Below are 18,992 nucleotides of genomic sequence, written 5' to 3' on the forward strand. Positions count from 1 at the left end.
GCCATAGCATAGAATGGTGCAAAAAAAAGCCAAAAACAGCATAATTTGACATGTCGAAAAAATGACCAAAAAAAGCAAGGCTATAGTATGGCAAAAATGTCAAAAAAGGACATATCCCAAAAATTGCTGAAAACTGCTCAAAACAACACTAAAGAGCCTGCCGAGACAAGCCATAGCATTGACTGATGCAAAAAAAGGCCAAAAACAGCTTAATATCGCATATTGAAAAAAATGACCAAAAAAGCAAGGCTATAATTTGGCAAAAAAAAGTCAAAAAATTACATTTCTCAAAAATAGCTGAAAACTACTAAAAACTACAAAAAAGAGCGTGCCGAGTCAGGCCATAGTATAGAATGATGCAAAAAAGCCAAAAACAGCATAATTTAGCATTTCGAAAAAATGACCAAAAAAGCAAGGCTATAGTATGGCAAAAATGTGAAAAAATGACATTTCCCAAAAACAGCTGAAAACTGCTAAAAATGACATAAAATAGCATGCCAAGACAAGCCATAGCATTGAATGATGCAAAAAAAAGCCAAAAACAGCATCATTTGACATGTCGAAAAAAATGACCAAAAAAAGCAAGGCTATAGTATGGCAAAAATGTCAAAAAATGACATTTCCCAAAAACGGCTGAAAACTACTAAAAACTACATAAAAGAGCGTGCAGAGTCAAGACATAGCATAGAATGATGCAAAAAAGCCAAATATAGCATAATTTTGCATGTTGAAAAAATGACCAAAAAATCAAGGCTATAGTCTAGCAAAAATGCCAGTAAATGACATTTCTTAAAAACAGCTGAAAACTACTAAAAACTACATAAAAGAGAGTGCCGAGACATGCCATAGCATAGAATGATGCAAAAACAACAAAAATCAGTTTAATATGGCATGTCGAAAAAATGAACAAATAACAAAATTTACATAAAGAAAAAAATAACAAAATTTGACATGTCCCGAAAACAGCTGGAAACAGCTCAGAATAGCCTGCCAACACACGCCATAGCATAGAAAGTTACAAAAAAGGGCCAAAAACATGTTGGAAACTTGTTGGAAAAATTACCAAAAAAAGCAAAAAATGTTAAAATTTGACATGTCCCAAAAACAGCTGAAAATAGTTAAAAGCTGCATTAAATAGCGTTCCGAGACATGCCATAGCGAAGAAAGTTGCAAAGAGGGCCAAAACCATCAGAATTGAGCATGTTGAAAAACGACCAAAAATGCAAGACTATAGTAAGGCAAAAAATGTCAAAAATTTGACATGTCCCAAAAGCAGCTGGGAACTGCTTAGAATAGCTTACTGAGACACGCCATAGCATAGAAAGTTGCAAAAAGGGCCAAAACCACCATTAATTCAATTCTTCAATTCAAAACTTTATTAAAGACTCAGCTCAAACAGTATACAGTACATACACATATATACATACATACATACATGCATACAAACATACATACCACAGTGAATCAAGCATCAGCACCAGTGGCTCTGAATGACACACTTAAACCTCAAATAGAGCCAAAATAATGCCATTTTCAGATTTTCCCACTCTACATATATACCTATAAATCATCTTATTACAGCAGAACAAGTAAGAACACCAACACTGGCGAATATTTGGCTCACACTAGAACTCCGAGCAGCTTTCAGCAGCAGCCTCATACTGTCATTACAGGCCACAGTCAGTCTCTGCAAGCTGTCTTTTTTGTAGTGACGCCACAGATGGGCCGTATACAGAGGCGTACAGAAAGCTTTAAACAGAGAGATTTTCACAGGCTGCGTACACATACTAAATTTACGAGCCAACATGTTACCTTGTGCGTATAACTTACAGCGCTGTCTGAGTATATCCCAATCATCTGAGCGATCACTGCTGATGTAATGGCCCACGTATTTTATCTCATCACACACCTTAAAATGTGTACCCGACAGGAGGGAGTCAGGGAATACCAATTTTCTGTCTTCCTTGCTTCTGATAATCATGATATTACTCTTATTTGCATTATATTTGATGTCAAAAATCTTTGCCATGCTGGATAACTGTTTAAGTCCAGCACTATACGGAGACAAAATGACCAAATTGTCTGCATGCATAAGGTGATTGATTAGAGCTACCTACCATAAACCCAGAGTCACATCTGCTTGACTGCATTGACAATTCATCCATTCATTCAGTCAGTATTGTCTCTAACTGCTTGTCCTCGCAAGGGTCACGGGGGGGTGTCATCGGGCGGACAGTTTGCCAGACTATCGCAGGGCCAACACATATAGACAGACAACCTTTCACGCTCTTTGACCCCGGAGAGAACCCACGGAGACACAGGGAGAACATGCAAACTCTGCACAGAAGGACAGCAAAGCAAACAGTGCTAACCACGATGCCACCATGCCGCCCCACAATTCATCCACCAAGATATTAAATAAAAACGGAGATAAAATACCACCCTGTACTCACTTGAAACGGGGCAGATACAGAATGTCACCATCTTATTTGCATTGTCTGATGTGCATACCAAAACACCAGGATTCGTACCCAGGAACCATGGAAGCGCTCTTCGCAATTTCTGCAGTTCTTAAATAATTTTTCATGATTTACACGATCGAAGGCCTTCGATGCATCAATAAAACAAACAAACACTGAGGAATTTTGCCTGTGATATTTGTCAAGGATTTTCTTTACAGCAAAAACGCACATATCGGCGCCATATTCACGCTTAAAGCCAAACTGATTATCGGTAGTGCAGGTGTCCTGCTCTGGCCTGGACGAGAGGACTCTCTCCAGCACTTTGGATGAAATACTGGTCAGGGCTATGGGCCTGTAGTTGTCTGAGCTGTTCAGTTTAGCAGATTTATCTTTGATAACAGGCACTGGTATGACAGATAACAGAGTCTGGCAGGATTCCATGGACTAAAAAACCTGTGATACACAAAGATAACAGGATAAAGATTTTTACATGCAAATTGTAAGTGCTCTGCAGTTATGTTATCCATGCTGCACACTGTATTATCTTTTTTTTTTTGGCATTTTAGCCTTCATTAGATAGGACAGACCAATAGCATGAAAGGGGGAGAGAGAGTGGGGACAACATGCAGCAAAGGGATTTGAAGAGGAGCTGAACCCGAGGCTGCTGCGACAATGACACTGCCTTTACTCAAGGGGCAGCTGCTTTATCCACTCAGCCACCAACGCCCCACACTGGATTATCTTTTAGCTTAAAGACCGTTTCTTGTATTTCTTGAAGAGTAACAATCACACCTGGATTTCTCTCTATGTTTCCCACTCTAAGTGTATTGCTTTTGATACAATTACTGTTAATTATTATTGGGGGGGGGCATGTACAACTTATGATTTCTATTTGGCTAAGTAGAGGGGCACACAACTTTGAATGGCTGTATTTTTTAAATTTATTTTACATTTTCTTGTCTATTTTAAAAGAAAACATTTTCCAGCATTTTTTCCCAAGGATTTTGCCATTTTTTCTTTTATTTTTCTAGTTAATTTTAGAGATTTAATTTCTTTAATTTAAAAAAAAAAAAAATCCGCCCTCAGGTTGGTGCTCGGGCTCTCATAATCATTCCTTCAGTTTTAATAGGGGTGGGCAGCACTAATCATTTTAGCAATTTTAAGAGGGTCTTTGCTTCACTGACGGAGAAAAAAAACAACCTTCTGCATAAAAGCCAGTACCATGAGGATGTGCTTTTGTCGTCCATCATCTGAACATTGTAGTTTGATCACAGCGGACTCTCATCAATGAGGTGTGGTCGTCTTTTCCTACGTCCTGATGAAGTCTCCTCATATCTTTCCTTGACCTCATGATGTTTTCGGTGGAGAAGAAGGTTAAGTGGAAAGGAGATTATTTAAACTTTTTGACCGTAGCCGAACACTCTCTACCACTCTAAACAGAGAGCGTTTGCGGTCCCTACTGGGCAATCAAGTCAAATTTATTTTTAAAGCCCATTAAGACAAAACATGGTTTTCCTCAGAGGGCTTTACAGCATACGACATGTTTTGCCCTCAGACACTCACATCACCTACGGAAAACTTCCAAAAAGAACCCCTTTAACAGGGGAAGAAAAAGGAAGAAACCTCAGGAAGAGCGGCAGAGGACGATGAGGGATCTCCTTTCCAGGATGGACAGACGTGCAGTAGATGTCGGAAGTATGTAAAAATGTTGTGGTGTCTACCCGCAGTACCTGAAAAAACAAAGTATTTGTTTTGGTATGCGAGGCAGGCACCGGCGACCTTCGGACCACAGCTTTTAGCAGCCGCTTCCACAATGGAGGTACTGAACATGGACCATGTTCACATCCTCCCCGGGATGCACGGGATATAGCCCCTCAGGAGGAATCGACGATGCCAGGGATCAGCACGCCCAGGGCACCCTCCCCTTCATGCTGCATGGCTGCCCAGCCCTGATTACAACCCTGCGGGCCATGGACCCACTGGGTGGTGACAGCATGTTACTTATTCGGGGTAAGCCCGACTGGGCCCTGTGGCCCTTCAGCTAATCCTTAAAGATACTGCAGAAGTAGAGAAGCGTCTTTCAACCTACCGTTGAAGCTGACGCTGCGGATGTAATTGAGGAGTTTCCTCCCTCCTGTCAGGTCCATCTCGGGGCAGATGCTGGAGTTTTTGGGACACAGGTCACTATGCATATTGTGGAGGGCGTGGGCCATGGCGCACACCTCGTCAATCACACACTGGACCTTCCCCTCCTGCTCGTACTGGGAAACGACGCCGATACGCTCCTGACCTGAGAGACACACACAGAGAGGACTTTTCCTCATTCCTGTGGAGCTCCCCCAACCCCGCAGACAAAATGGTACAAAAAGTTAATACTGAAAAAGTGGAAATAAACTGTCATACAAAAAAAAAAATAAAAATAACAGTGACATGAAGATTGTCATCGACTTCTGGAAAACCTCCCGCTCAGCCTCCCCGGCTCTGAGGGCTCACTTGTTGAGACGGTAAGGTGCTACAACTACCCGAGAACAGCGACTGACACCCTGAACTTTTACTGTTAATAAAATTTAATTAGAACTTCAGTAAACAAGTATCTAAACCACTGACGGCCAAGTGTTTAGAGAAGTCCGTCTTGTAATTCTAACATGAGGTTTGTGCCTTTTCTTTCTCAGTCAATTTTCTTTTAGAAAAATATCACAAAATTTGTCATCAACTGCCCAAAAACTTCACAAACTGTCAATTGTTCGATGATTCATTGATGCCTCAGTTCATAGGACACATCATGCTTCATCGACATCGACGGGTCATGCATTCGCATATTAGACTGTAATTTCTTTCTTTATTTTTTCCAGTATTTTGTTCATATTGCGAAGAATGTTTGATATCAAAGTGACGGTCAACAGGCTGCGGAAATAGTTTCTTTTAACTTTTGCCTTAATTTTATACATTAAGATTATAAGAATTTCCCCCTAATCCTCAGACAAACGGTAAAGGTTTTTCTCTGACTTTTGATAGCTTGTAGAAATATCAAAAAGTCCTAAAGATATTTCCTGTTTCAGTGACCTGATGTCATTTTGACAATAACAGGTATTTTAAACTGTTAACTGAAAAAAAAAAATCCTACCTCCATTACAATTTTCAAATATTCATTCGTTTCAATTGCTTTTTTGTTTTGTACTTAAGAGTATGAATTTCACCATTTTGCTTACACAGTGTATTTTAGACTTATTGTTTGGAACCGAGCTGGAAATACCAAGATTATACAAACATACACAATCCTTAAATGTAACCAAAATGCATGAACACAGCCAACATTATAAAAAATAAAAAATGAAAAGCGCATAACATGCACTGAGCAGTCCCTAAGGGGTTAACACAATAACAAAGCAGACACTGCGGTTTGAAACATAAGCACCAACAAACAAGGCAATTTTTGAAACACCAGATAGTCCACATCTATGAGGAGTTTTACTAAGACAAATAATTAATATTTAACAACTTACCGACGATGTTTTCATCCGGTGGCTGTTAGCTTGAATCCAATCCAGCAAAAATGACACCAAGTCCACTGGAGCCCGTGTGAATGTCCACAATGTCCAATGGTTGAACTCCCAACTCCCAAATATTCCCAAAACTGTCCATGGCGATGTCCTCTTCTCTCTTATTTAGCGCACTTCAATCGTCCGACTTGAACTTTTTCCTTATCTTTGCTAACACACGGCTAACTTTAGCTAGCTTACCCGCTACATAAAACACACCCAACCGCGCTTCAAGTTCCCCAGACACGATCCGGGCTGACGTCGGTGACGTTAATTTTGCCTCCATTTGATTTTAAATCGACTTCGGAATTATTATTTTTTTGGCGTTTTTACCGATTAGCAGCAGTGAAGCAAACAGACAAACACAGCTGGCCTTTGAGATTTGAAAACTTCCGTTTCCCGCGTTACGTCACAAAGGGGTGGGGCCCGTTAAAGGGGGTACTCCCGCGCTGGAATCAACGACAACAGTTAAGGAAGCCCTTCACTGCAGAGAACTTTATTTGTCTTTTTTTTTTTGCAATCAAGACACAAACTTTAAGATATTTAACTAAACAACAAATATGCTTGTTCAGTCAGACTTTGAGTGACTCCGAGAAAATGCATGAAGTGTTCATCCCATATGATATGTTCAAGGACAATGAAATTTAAAAATTCAGCGACAAATTCTTGTTTTTACAGTCTGTGGCTTTTATAACTGATACAATTTTGGCTTAAAAATTTTGGTGGGTTCACAGGTTTGGAAAGCATGTTATCTTTGAAAAATACCCAAAACATTTTAAAAGAAAAAAAATCACAAAAAATGTGATGGAAATAAAATCCCTATTTTTTAAATCACAGAAAGGAAAGAACAAAATTAAAAGAAAAAAAAATATATACATGCCAAATCATGGTGTTTTTTGCTCTTATATATAAGAGCAAAAAACACTATAATTTGGCGTATCAAAAAAATGACCAAAAATGCAAAGCTATAGTATGGCAAAATTGTCAAAATATGACATGTCAAAAAAAACAGCTCAAAACCAAATTAAACCATATAAAATAGCCTGCCAAGACACACCATAGCAAAGAAACTTGCAAAAAGAGCTAACAACACCATAATTTGGGATGTTGAAAAAATGGCAGAAAATGCAAGGCTATAGTATGGCAAAAATGTCAAAATATGACATCTCCCAAAAACATGATTATTATGGTGTCTTTGGCAGTTACTCCAACATACTATGCTATGACGTGTCTTGGCACGCTGTTTATGCTGTTTTGAGGTGTTTTCAGCTGTTTTTGTGAATTTCGACATTTTTCGCCATACTATAGCCTTGCCTTTTTGTTCATTTTTTCAACATGCTTTATCGTGGCGTTTTGGGCCGTTTTTGCAACATACTGTGCCATGGTGTGTCTAGGCACGTTATTTTATGCTGTTTTGAAGTGTTTTCAGCTGTTTTTTAGGACAGGTCACATTTTGACATTTTTTGCCTTTTCGGTCATTTTTAGAACAGGCATGCGAAATGCTACATTCTAAGATTTGGCGCACCTTGGCAAGTTGCTTCATGCTTTTTTGAGTTTTTTCAGCTGTTTTTGGGACATGTCATATTTTGACACTTTTTCGCCATACTATAGTATTGCATTTCCAGGCCTTTTTTCAACATGCTATATTTTGTATTTTTGCCTGTTATTGCAGCATTCAATTATATGGCATGTCTTGGCATGTTATATTACGCAGCACTCACATGGAAGAGATGTTTTGCTCAGCAGGAGGATCTGATGGCCAGAAGAATGGTGATCTCTCTCGATGGAGCTGAAGCAGTAAAACACCACACAGCCACAGGCAGGTGAGTTATGGACGTACTCCGCCCACAGGAGCTGCTGTGACCAGGAGGATGGATCCAGAGAGACCAAGCAGCGAAGAGCTGTATACATCTCCTGGTTCTTGCCTTCGGTCTGCCCATTGGTTTGGGGATGAAATGTGGAGAAGAGACTGGCAGTGGCTCCAGTGAGGCTCCAGAGTTCTCTCCATAAGACAGAGGTGAACTGGGGAAACCGGTCGGACACCCCGTCTACAGAGAGACCACGCAGGTGGAATAGCATGGAGCAGGACCAGTTGGCAGCTTGGGCAGAAGCACGCAGTGGGCCATCTTACTGAAGCGGTCGACCACAGTGAGAATGAACGTTTTGCCGCTGGATGGAGGACGGCCTGAGACAAAGTCCAAAGAGATGTGCGACCACGGATGATGCAAGACTGGCTATTTTATATGGTTTTCAGCAATCATGTCATTCTTTACTATATTATATACTTTGACCTAAGTATGACATTTTTATAAGATTCTGGATGACATGCTATAGTATGACATTTTTATGAGATTTTGCACGACATGCTATAATATGACATTTTTATGTGATTTTGGATCATATTATACCTTGTTTTTCAATGATGTGCATGATTTTTACATGACATACCATACTATGTACTTTTTATTTTACTTTGGACTACATGTTATAACCTCACTGTTTTCTGCAATTTTGATGGACAAACTCTACTATGACTTTTTTATGGTATTTCAGACAATCCCAAATTATACTATAATTTCTGTGTAGTACATTATATTATGTTCTGCCCGAGGACAGCTGGGATTGGCTCTGACCTTATTGCAATGTGATATTTATTTTTTTTGTAAATTAAAGGTTGAAAGATGTGCTTCAGTTTTGCATTATATACAAAAGTGCTTGCAGAGGACTTTAGACTTCAGTCTCTTTGTTTACATGTTATTTCCCCTATATTATATTTGTTACGGTACAAGGTAACAACTCTGTGAAACAGCGTGTTTCTTGTCAGTAACATCTTTACTATCTACTCCTAAAGGCAAAAATGCCCAAAGAAGACAAACTAAATGAGCTATAGGGTCCTAACAGATTGAGATATGTAGTACATGGAGTAAAAATGATTAGCAACAAATTTTGGGGTCCAAACCGAAAAGTGAAATTAAGATCCCTTGAGCCTTGATGCTTAGATGGCTAAAAACAGACAAAATACTCATTAACTGTCATCAACAGTTTATTTCACAGTGAAACATGACTGACTAGATTGAACATTTAACAGCTAATGTATCTCTCTCTAAAGTTAGAGTCACAAGTAAGGAATGCAATTAAAGTGTTACAAAACTGTGCATTAGTGACCTCTACACTTCAGCATGATGAGAGTAGGAATGTTTTGAGTATCATTAATGTTAGAAAAAGATTTTGACTCCAACGATGCAAACTGTGAGTTAAGTGTAGAGAGCATTTGGAGAAAAGCAGAGGCGCTCAGTGGTGGAAGAGCCGCATTTTGGTGTGCACCAGAGTGATTCCTTGCTCATTACAGGCATTAATCACAACCTCGTCAGCAGCAGAGCCCGCTGGAGCTGCAATGTACTCGACACCACTCTACAGACACACAGAGGTGAGAAATATTTGTAACAATGGCTGGAAGGCTCGTCTCCAAAACATAGACTTTAGCAAGCGTCCGCAGGATCATTCCCATGCAATTTCTTAATAAACAGCATACATTACATAAACATTACATTTACTTTGTGTAAAATGTGTTATATTATATTTACCTGTTTGGCTCGATCTATGTTGTCCCTGAAGGGGAAGAAGGCGTCTGAGCTGACAGCCACGGCCTGCAGGGAGCTGATCCAGTTCTTCTTCTCAGTCTCTGACAGACGCTCGGGCACCTCCTCATACATCGACTTCCAAACGGCCAAGTCTGGACCCTGTCGACACACACATTATACACACAATACGGGAATTTTCATTTGTTTTCAATATCTCAAAAACTGAACTAAGCCAGTGGTGGACAAAATACACAACTCTATTACTTGAGTCAAAGTATTCCTGGTCAAATATTACTACAAGTAAAAATTACTGAGTCAAATTATTTTTTTGACTTAAGGTACTGGAGTACTTTCTTTAAAAACACCACTACGGTAACAGAAAAAACATGTCTTTTTGAATTTTGGGTTGAACATTGTTACCTCTCCGATGGTGTCGCTGACATACTGGTCGATTGCGTTGGCCATCTCCGCTCGCTTCACACCACTGCGAAACTTCATGTTCAGGACACAAGGGTGATGTCTCAGCCACCAATTATCAGCTTTGTCACCTGCCAGTCGTGTGCAGTGGATACGAGACTGCTGACCCGCTCCGATGCCAACAACCTGCAAGACAAAAGGACACATCAGACAGGGCTCCCACACATTTTCGTGGAGACAATATTAAAACTTTTCCATGACTTTTCAAGGATCCAAAATATTTTTCTTTTCTTTTCTTTTCTTTTCTTTTCACACCTGCTGTTTTTTCAAACATAAAAGATTCAAACTCTATTCAAACATAAGTTCTGCATCCTACATGATGTGTTCAAGGACCACTGGAAATGTGAAAATCCAACAATTTCTGTTTTTACGGTTATGATGAATGGTGTCATGACAGCATGCATTTCAAAAATTTGTTTTTTTTTATGTTTTAAAAATAAGACTTTTCTACAAAATCAGCAAAGAAGTTTAAATTTAAAAAATGGCTAAAAAAAAAGAATAAAATAAAATTGCCCCAAACAAGAAAAAAAAATCTCAATTTTTAAAAGTTTTCTATTAAAAAAAACTGCCAAATTGGTTTTAAAAATATCTGCCATGCTTAGTTGGCATACACAAAGGGAAAGAATAAACAGGCATAAACATCCAAAACACTGTCCCATATCAACGCATATTAACCCTACATTACCTCGTCAGCTACAGAAAAAAAATTCACCATTATGTTACATTAATGTTATCTAATTTATGCCAAAAAACATATTTCCATGATTTTTCCAAAACTCTCAATGATTTTTACCATTTCATTGACTTTTCCAGGCCTAGAAAATATGATTGGGAAATTCTGTGACTTTTTTTTTAGGTTTTCCATGACAGTGGGAAACCTCATTGGTGGAAAACTTACGGCTCATTCAGATCCCACTCTCCTTTTATCTGCCTGTTCTCACCTGTCCGTTTTTAGCGTAGCACACAGAGTTGGACTGAGTGTACTTGACAGCGATGGTGGCCACAGTGAGGTCACGCACAGCTTCCTCGGACAGCTTGTGGACACAGAAACAATCAGAGGTATGAACACTCGTAGCTACGGTGGGACTGTATCCATTATGAGAGAGAGATTCAAAACGACAAAGCAGAAAAAGGAAGCAAAAAAACTACAATGCCTTACCGAGCCCTTGGAAACAACATTGCTGAAGAACTCCTTATTGATAAGCGCTCCATTCCTCTTTTGTTTGAGGTAGAGACCAAACAACACTCTCACCTCGGCCTCATCAGGCTCATAGTCTGGATCCATCTGAACAAACACACACGTTGTTAATGAGAAAATGTTACTAAACTCTCAAAAATAATGACTGATATAAAATCTCTCACCTGAAGCACACAGTAGTTGCCGTTCTTCTTTTTGGAGAGGATCTTGAGTGCCTCCTCGTCATAACCAGGAGCGATGATGCCATCTGACACCTGAGAGCATTCACATTAAATCATGGTTAAAACTATGCTGCAGCAAATAAAACCACTCATTCTTTTTTTAACTGTATTTCTTCTTCTGCATGTGGTTTTACCTCTCTTGATATAATCCTGGCGGTTGGAACGTCACAAACATCTGACACAGCAATGAAGTCTCCAAATGAAGACATTCTGTCCGCCCCTCTTGCCCTGGCGTAGGCCGTGGCCAGCGGGGTGAGATCCTTCAGCATGTCATGCACCATGCACACTTTGGCTTCCTCCTCAGTCAGAGGAACTCCAACTGCAGCTCCTTCAGAAGAAACACGAAAAAGAGTGATATCAGTTTCAAGGCACGTCCAAGTCCATATATATGTTATATGTTATATATGTTATTAACGACTAATTTCATAACTAATCAAGTAATAATGTAGTTAACAAAATGTCAGAAAAATGTTTATTACAATGCCCCACAGCACAAACCAACATCATTAAATAGCTTCTTTTGTCCAACCAACAGTGCACAAAACAATGACTCATCTTAATATCATAAAAGACCATAAAATTCAGCAAATTATTACATTTAAGAGGCTGGAACCAGTAAACATTTGACATTTTTGCTTGAAATGTCTGAAAGAACTAAAATAGTTAGTTTGTTTAATATTTCATTTTTGTCTGTAAGACTATGTATCAATTTATGTGTCTTTGCTGTGATGATCTATGCATATCTTGAAACTAATTTTTTAAAAAAATCATAAAAAAAAGATGACAGTAAATTTTCTTTCAAGTGACTTATCATTGCAGCTCTACTTTGTACTGCTAAGAGTGTGTTGTCTGCGTATGTCTTTTGGTCTCACCAGCAGGGCTGACATGTTTGAAGGACGTAGCAGCAGACATGCCGAGGGCGCTCTTTAACTCTCTGACCAGCTGCCAGGCGTTCAGAGCATCACACAGGTTGATGAAGCCGGGGGAACCATTGACCACTGAGAGGGGGCAAAATGAATGATGTTTAAGGACAAACATACTGTAGTTTTCTCCCTCTCCTCGTATTTTGCTGCTCTCTGACATGGTCATTTTACGATGGCAGGGATATCAACTGTCACTTCAGCTAAAATCCCCGCTGTTTTTTTTTTCATCTACACTAAATCTGTTTCTGGCAGAAAGTTAAATGAGAAGATCACTCTCATATTTTTAAATCTGTCTGTTGGCTTTGTAAAGGTAACAAAAGCCACTTACCAGCACGTCTAACGCTGACTAACTCTCTTGGTATATATTGTTTGTTTAATTCAAAGTGTAGAAATGACAACTTACCATCTTACCGATGTTAATCTAATGGACTGTTTCACCGCTCCGAGACGTTGCCAGGTGTAAAATGGTAAATTGTCATTTGTCAAATTGTCATGTGCTGGTAGGTTGATTTTGTTACAGAGCCAGACCAGCCATTTCCACCAGTTCCAGTCTTCATGCGACGCTAACAGGCTGCAGCTTCATATTTAACCGATGGATGTGAGAGTGGAATTTATCTTCTCAACCACATCTCTGCCAGTAAGCAATTTCCTAAAATGTCAAACTATACCCTAAAAGACAAACCGCTAAACAATGCGCCGACACAGTGGCACATTCAGTTCAGTTAGGACAGCTGTGATGTGACGGGGGTCTACCTTTGAGGGGGAGGGCTGGGCGCAGGGTGTAGAGCTGAGCAGGGGCTTGGTGAGGGTTCATGCCGTAGCGCAGAGGCAGCTGGGAAACACCGCGGCTGTACTGCCCACGAAAGTAGTCTGATATGGCCTCATCGTACTGTGCTGTGTGTGTGAAGGCCTGAGCAGCAAAGAACATCAAACACACTCTGGTGACAAAAAATAACATAAGACCATATTCTATTGTGTACCAAAACACAAATTATAAACCTCAAAGAATTTACAGTTTAGCACGCCACGATGACGAACATAATACAAGTTAATTACTATTTTACAAAGACTGTATCCGCATAATTTATTTAGCAAAACAACCCAATTTCTGACCTTAAACAGGTCTAATCAGCTCAGTTTGACCATAAGATGAACGTTTAAACGTCCTCAAATGCTGAACTCTGTAACATAAACACACATTCCAACACCTGTGATAAAGCGCCCACTCCGGACTTTGTCTCACGCTGACCCTCATCTCTGAGCAAACAAACAAAAAAAGGAAAAAAGAGAGGACAGAAGCAACACTGTTGAGCTCGGTGACACCATCAACATGAGTGGACTTTAATTAGTGCTGTAAAAGATACCGGTTGATTATTATAAAGAAGAATAGTCTAAACTGGCCTTTCCTTATGTTTTGTAAGAATCTAACAGATTACTATTATGCAATCATCACTTTAAGACCTGCTCACTCTCACTCAGCCACACTTTAAAAAGCCAAAGGCAAGATTCACCTCTTATTCCAAGACTCAGAGTCTTTGCTTACAACTCAGATTAGACCGGAACAAGTCTGAACAGCGACGGGGCGGGATTAAAGGTAGATGTGACTCCTGAAGTCTGAGAGTTACACACAATTTACACCTTCCAACTTTAAACTGCCTCTTTTAAAAAAAGTGTCCTGATTGTGACAGTCAGTAAACAGTCTGTCCCCGTCCTTTTCTCCAACCTTGTCAAACGTGTTGTTGTTATACTTGAGGAGGTGCAACAACAGATTTTAATGTTGGAGGTGAGAAACAGACAACGCAGAGACCGAATCCTGGTTTATATCTGATCAGCGTTGCTTAGTTTTTCAGTTTGATCCCTGTTTCTTCAGCCTCCGTTATCACCGTGCAGGAACGGTGATAACGACGCCCGCTTTCTGTTCACGAAATAACACTATTACAGCTAACCAGGGTGTTAAAATATGTGTCTGAAAATATTTTCGGAGAGAATTGGGCAGTGCTGTAACATAATCTTAATTTATATTCGATCAGCACTGCCTTTCCCACTGTTAATCTCATCTACATATCGCTGCTGTCGGGCGCAAACTCTCAAAAATTGCTATTTTTCAGGAATTAGAAAAAACGCAGTGTTTTTAAAAGGATCGAATGGAGAAAGGAGGTTTAGTCACAAGCTTTTTTATATACATTTCATTGGTTAAGAAATGGTAAAACCCACTGATAGATGTAGAGGTTGACCAATAGAATTCATTTATATAGATGTAATGTGGTGAAATGTGGAGGTACAAAGTTTGTGCCTGAAAAGGACGATATGCTTCCCTTTTAAAAGACCCTCACGTGTTCAGAAATTCCTTATTTTTTAACGTGGAACCCTATTTCCTGTAAAAAAAACAATGATTTTTAAAACTGGTCCAGTATTGAAAGAGTCTGCTGCTGACCGCAGAGGCAAATCAGAATAAAATGTAATGCACACTGTCAATTTATGTCCATTAAAAGTTTTTGCGATAAAAAATATTTAATTTCTCTACAGGGTCATTTCCAAAATGTTGTCAGACACAGTCTGAGCCTGTCAGTAGCAAATAAAAGCACTTTTAATGGACAGTAACAATTGTCCACAGGGATTACATTGCAGCTTGTTTCTCCAGCACTGGACAAATGTTGTCCACACCTCAGTCCAGACCAGTCAGTTAGACACAAAACATGAGTAAATAGTGTTCAGGTTTAAAAGTTTCCTTTTAGGGAAGAGGAAAATATGTCAATCTTGTGCATGAACGCACTCCAGAAAGTTTGTAGCACAAATTCCATTTAAACACTTGTAAAGTTGAAAAGAAATGAAGAAAAGTCACTTTACTTTTAGAGCCAGAGTCCTGCGTGTTTCCAGGTTTGTATCTTTGTCTCCTGAACTCTCCATCTCCTCGGCAACCAGCGAGTAGTCGGCAGGATCACACACTATGGTGACCCGAGCATGGTTCTTGGCCGCTGCTCTCAGCAGAGTCACACCACCTGGGAAGAAAGAAAGAAAAAGTTAGAAAAACTGTTTAGGTACATGCTAATGAGCACAAGATTTTTCTTTCAACATAATAGCTTTATTTGGATTTTAAACACACATCACAACCTTAAACAATCGACAATTGGGGAATCAGAGGAAATAATTTAATAGTAAATAAAAACGTATAACATAAAATAAAAGGACGGTTACCTTATTGTGAGAAGTTTCAAGGGCTTTTAATGAGACTGAGGAATCTGTTCAATCTCATATTTTATCTATCAATTTCTCACAAGCTTATCAGCTACGAGAATCACACTTGTGCTGGAGGTAAATCAACACATTTCTTCTCTTTAACATTTATCTTTCTACCCAACATAATTGCTGTGTGAGTCATGTCCGCTAGAGGTGTTTGCTTTGTGGCGATGGATCTCACAGAATATACAGAAAAGGTGTGTAAGAAATATCTTGGCCTATGATCTGCCTTATATTTTCATCGATAGCACGAAATAAAGCCTGTACTTTGGGATATTCCCAGACTAAATTAATAAGTGTACCATGATCATCCCAGCATAGAATTTTCAATGAAATGTAACACATTTGTCTTTGGTCTGATTCGCACAACTCACCGATATCTATCTGCTCCACGGCATCTTCCACGGTAACATTCGGGTTAGAGACAGTCTTCACAAATGGGTAAAGGTTGCACACCACCACTCTGAAATAGAGCAAACAAAGAATTAATGTCACGGTCTGCATAAAGATTGTTGTCTGTCTGAAAGAAAAAGCCCATAACAATAAATACATAACCGAAATATATGCATATGTATATACATACATGCTGACTGTACTTTTAACAGTCATTTTATTGAAGTTTTAACAAAAAAAATGCACATTTATGTACAAATATTCATCCCCTCACATTTCCAAAGACAAAAAATAATAGTAATAAAAAATGAACAATGACAATAACAATACTAGATTACAAATAATCTGAAATACCTAATTTACTTAAATTGTATATAAAGATAAAGAAATAAAAAAAAAATAATAATGATGAAATAGAAAAAAAAAAAAAAGAATAGCAAATAACATAACAATGACAATAACTCTTTATCGCATGCACACAAAGCTAAAAAACACTCCATACTAATGTGGAAAGACAAAGAAATAGATATTTCTGTGTGTCTATCAGATTTTTAATCAAGCGTGCAGTTAAACTCTCTGAGGACAGAACTGTGAAATCTCTAATCTAATCACGTTCTTGTCCTATGCAAATAAGAGTCACAGGACGAGCTTTTAGCAGGAACAGCACTTTTCCAATTAACCAGCTGCTAAATTAAAGACACATGCTTCTCAACGGGACAAATACAAGTCTACACTCTTAACTTTATTAGCTTATTATCTGCCTCAGGTCGCACGTGCTCTTTGATTCAACTGCTTTGTAGTTATTACTTAAAATTCAGCTTTTTCATTGTTTTTTTTAAGTGAATTTCCATTATGTTACTATAAACCTCAGACTATTTTAAAATGTGAATTAATTAGGGGTGGTGGGAAAAAATTGATACAGTTTAGTATTACAATATATTGTATGGTGCAATTCTATCAATATTTCATTACAGAAACGTTTAATGTTTCAAACACAGATTAAACTTTTGGTACCCACTAGAATAATAAAATTGTTTTTTTCAGTCCACTAGATACATGTTGCTGCAAATGAAATGACTGAAGCAAGAAAAACAGACTGAAAACGTAATATTATTGGATAAAAAGGGACGCTGAAAAAGCTTTTCCTTAATTTAAAGTTGAAAAATGGTAATAAATTGCAATAAACGCTATTGCAATATTCTGCTTATAGAGAATCAATTAAACTCTTAGAAGTGGAAACTCGTGTACAAATTCAAAAACTTGGTGTGTTGGAGGAAATTGTCCATGGGTGAAGAAAAGTGAATTCCTTCACACTGATCTGTTACTTGCAATTAAGTTAAATAAGCAAACAACACTGCGATCATCAGACCTTTAGCCAGACATTGTTTGTTGAGTAAAGTTTATTACATGTAACAGGACAGTGTGCAGGAATTCTCTTTTATTCAGCTAGAAAAAATTAAAATCAAAATAATGTTTTATCGTGACCCAAGTAGGGGTCGTCAGATTATTTGGGCCGATATTTGGCATTTTGCTGATCATCTGTATCTGCGTTTTATTATAATAATTGCCGATAAAATTAATTAAAAAGCATGGGAAGAAGCTTCACTTTGTAAAACCTCAGGAAGCTATTTTCATTTATTCACGTTTTATTTAAATTTGCACATGACTTTATAAAAAAGTTGCTGGGAATTTGCTGTACATGATGTTGACAGTTTCAGTTTGGATTAAGCATTTGCTAAAGAAATTTAAACAAAGTTTTGTGCTGGAGTTTTTTAAATTCCAAATTAATTTCATTTTTTATTGTAGATGCATATCGGTTCCAAATATCAGTTATCGGTCTCATCAACTACTAACTACTACTCTTTAATATCATATTGCGGGGTTTCTGTGGATTCCCACTCTGAGGATTTATGTGTTTAAATGTTTTAGATTTGTTCTCACCTGACCAGGCTGTAGCCCAGCTTCTCCATGTCTGCAGTGTCAGTGGGGGTTTTCCTGGCCAGGATGCCTCCATGCACAGCGGGGTGCAGGGTCTTCACTCTGCCCCCCAGCATCTCTGGATGTCCAGTCAGCTCAGACACATCCCTGACACACACCAGAGGCACGCACAGGTTAGATCCGCCATCAACAGCTAGCTGCTAGATATGGTGAGTTTGTGAGGGACAGAAAAACTAGATTTCAGCTTTATTTTTACGACTATTTTTGCACCCACCTGACAGCCAGCCCAGCATCACGCAGGGCTTTAGCTGTGCCACCTGAGGCGACCAGAGACAGTCCAACATCCACCAGCTTTTTGGCAAACTCCACCAGCCCAGCTTTGTCTGACACACTCAAAAGTGCTGCGAGGACACATAAAGACACTTAACAAACATCTTCACTCGTTTTTTACAGACACTAAAGAGAAATAAAGATGCGTTTTAGCGAGGCAAAGCTGACCACGCCGGCTAATGTTAGCCAGAGAGCTAGCATCCTGCATGTCGCACCAAACTTAATGACGACAGCGAATTAATTCAAATCTGAATAAAAAAACAAAAAAACTCTTACCAAGCTGTGAGGAGGCCATGATTACAGTCACAGTGTGATACTCTGCAGGGTGTGTGTGTGTGTAACGATGGTTTCAGCTCTGGTTTCACTCAAATGAAAGTGTAAACTCTGCAGAGCGAGACTGAGCAGGTTGAGTCAAAATGTGCAAGCCTTTCACGACTTCATCATGTGCTTCAAAACTAGAAAGACCCGCCCTGCTCAGGTCGCCCCGCCCCTGACACACAAACGCACCCAAAAGAGCCACACGGCGCAGAAAATGCGCATTTTCACTCGAAATTGGAATATAGCTATAAATTTGAAGTAGCATTCAAAATTATTATTATTATTATTATTATTATTATTATTATTATTATTATTATTATTATTATTATTATTATTATTATTATTATTATTATTATTATTTGAATTGTGGCTAGA

The 18,992-nt window shown here is 38.8% G+C and overlaps 1 protein-coding gene across 1 annotated transcript; it reads right to left on the bottom strand.

Annotated features, from left to right (window-relative positions):
• Nucleotides 1–9,031: 9,031 nt before the first annotated feature.
• On the bottom strand, nucleotides 9,032–18,729 carry atic (5-aminoimidazole-4-carboxamide ribonucleotide formyltransferase/IMP cyclohydrolase). The gene is made up of 14 exons (XM_042486080.1): nucleotides 18,576–18,729; nucleotides 18,244–18,370; nucleotides 17,973–18,116; nucleotides 16,013–16,101; nucleotides 15,249–15,400; nucleotides 13,155–13,311; nucleotides 12,351–12,476; nucleotides 11,613–11,806; nucleotides 11,422–11,511; nucleotides 11,219–11,344; nucleotides 11,001–11,093; nucleotides 10,003–10,185; nucleotides 9,586–9,741; nucleotides 9,032–9,412 (listed from the first exon to the last, which is right to left on the bottom strand). The coding sequence occupies exons 1-14, from the start codon at nucleotides 18,592–18,594 to the stop codon at nucleotides 9,293–9,295; spliced, it is 1,776 nt and encodes a 591-aa protein (XP_042342014.1). The 5' UTR covers nucleotides 18,595–18,729; the 3' UTR covers nucleotides 9,032–9,292.
• Nucleotides 18,730–18,992: the final 263 nt, after the last annotated feature.

The sequence above is a fragment of the Plectropomus leopardus genome, chromosome 1 (genome assembly GCF_008729295.1).
Source record: "Plectropomus leopardus isolate mb chromosome 1, YSFRI_Pleo_2.0, whole genome shotgun sequence".
NCBI classification, from domain to species: Eukaryota; Metazoa; Chordata; class Actinopteri; order Perciformes; family Serranidae; genus Plectropomus; species Plectropomus leopardus.

Coding starts and splice junctions, on each gene's coding strand:
- atic (XM_042486080.1), bottom strand. Junction 12,477..13,154: donor CCCAGCCCTCCCCCTCAAAG/GTAGACCCCCGT, acceptor GCCCCCTCTCAG/TGGTCAATGGTTCCCCCGGC. Junction 9,413..9,585: donor ACATAGATCGAGCCAAACAG/GTAAATATAATA, acceptor GTGTGTCTGTAG/AGTGGTGTCGAGTACATTGC.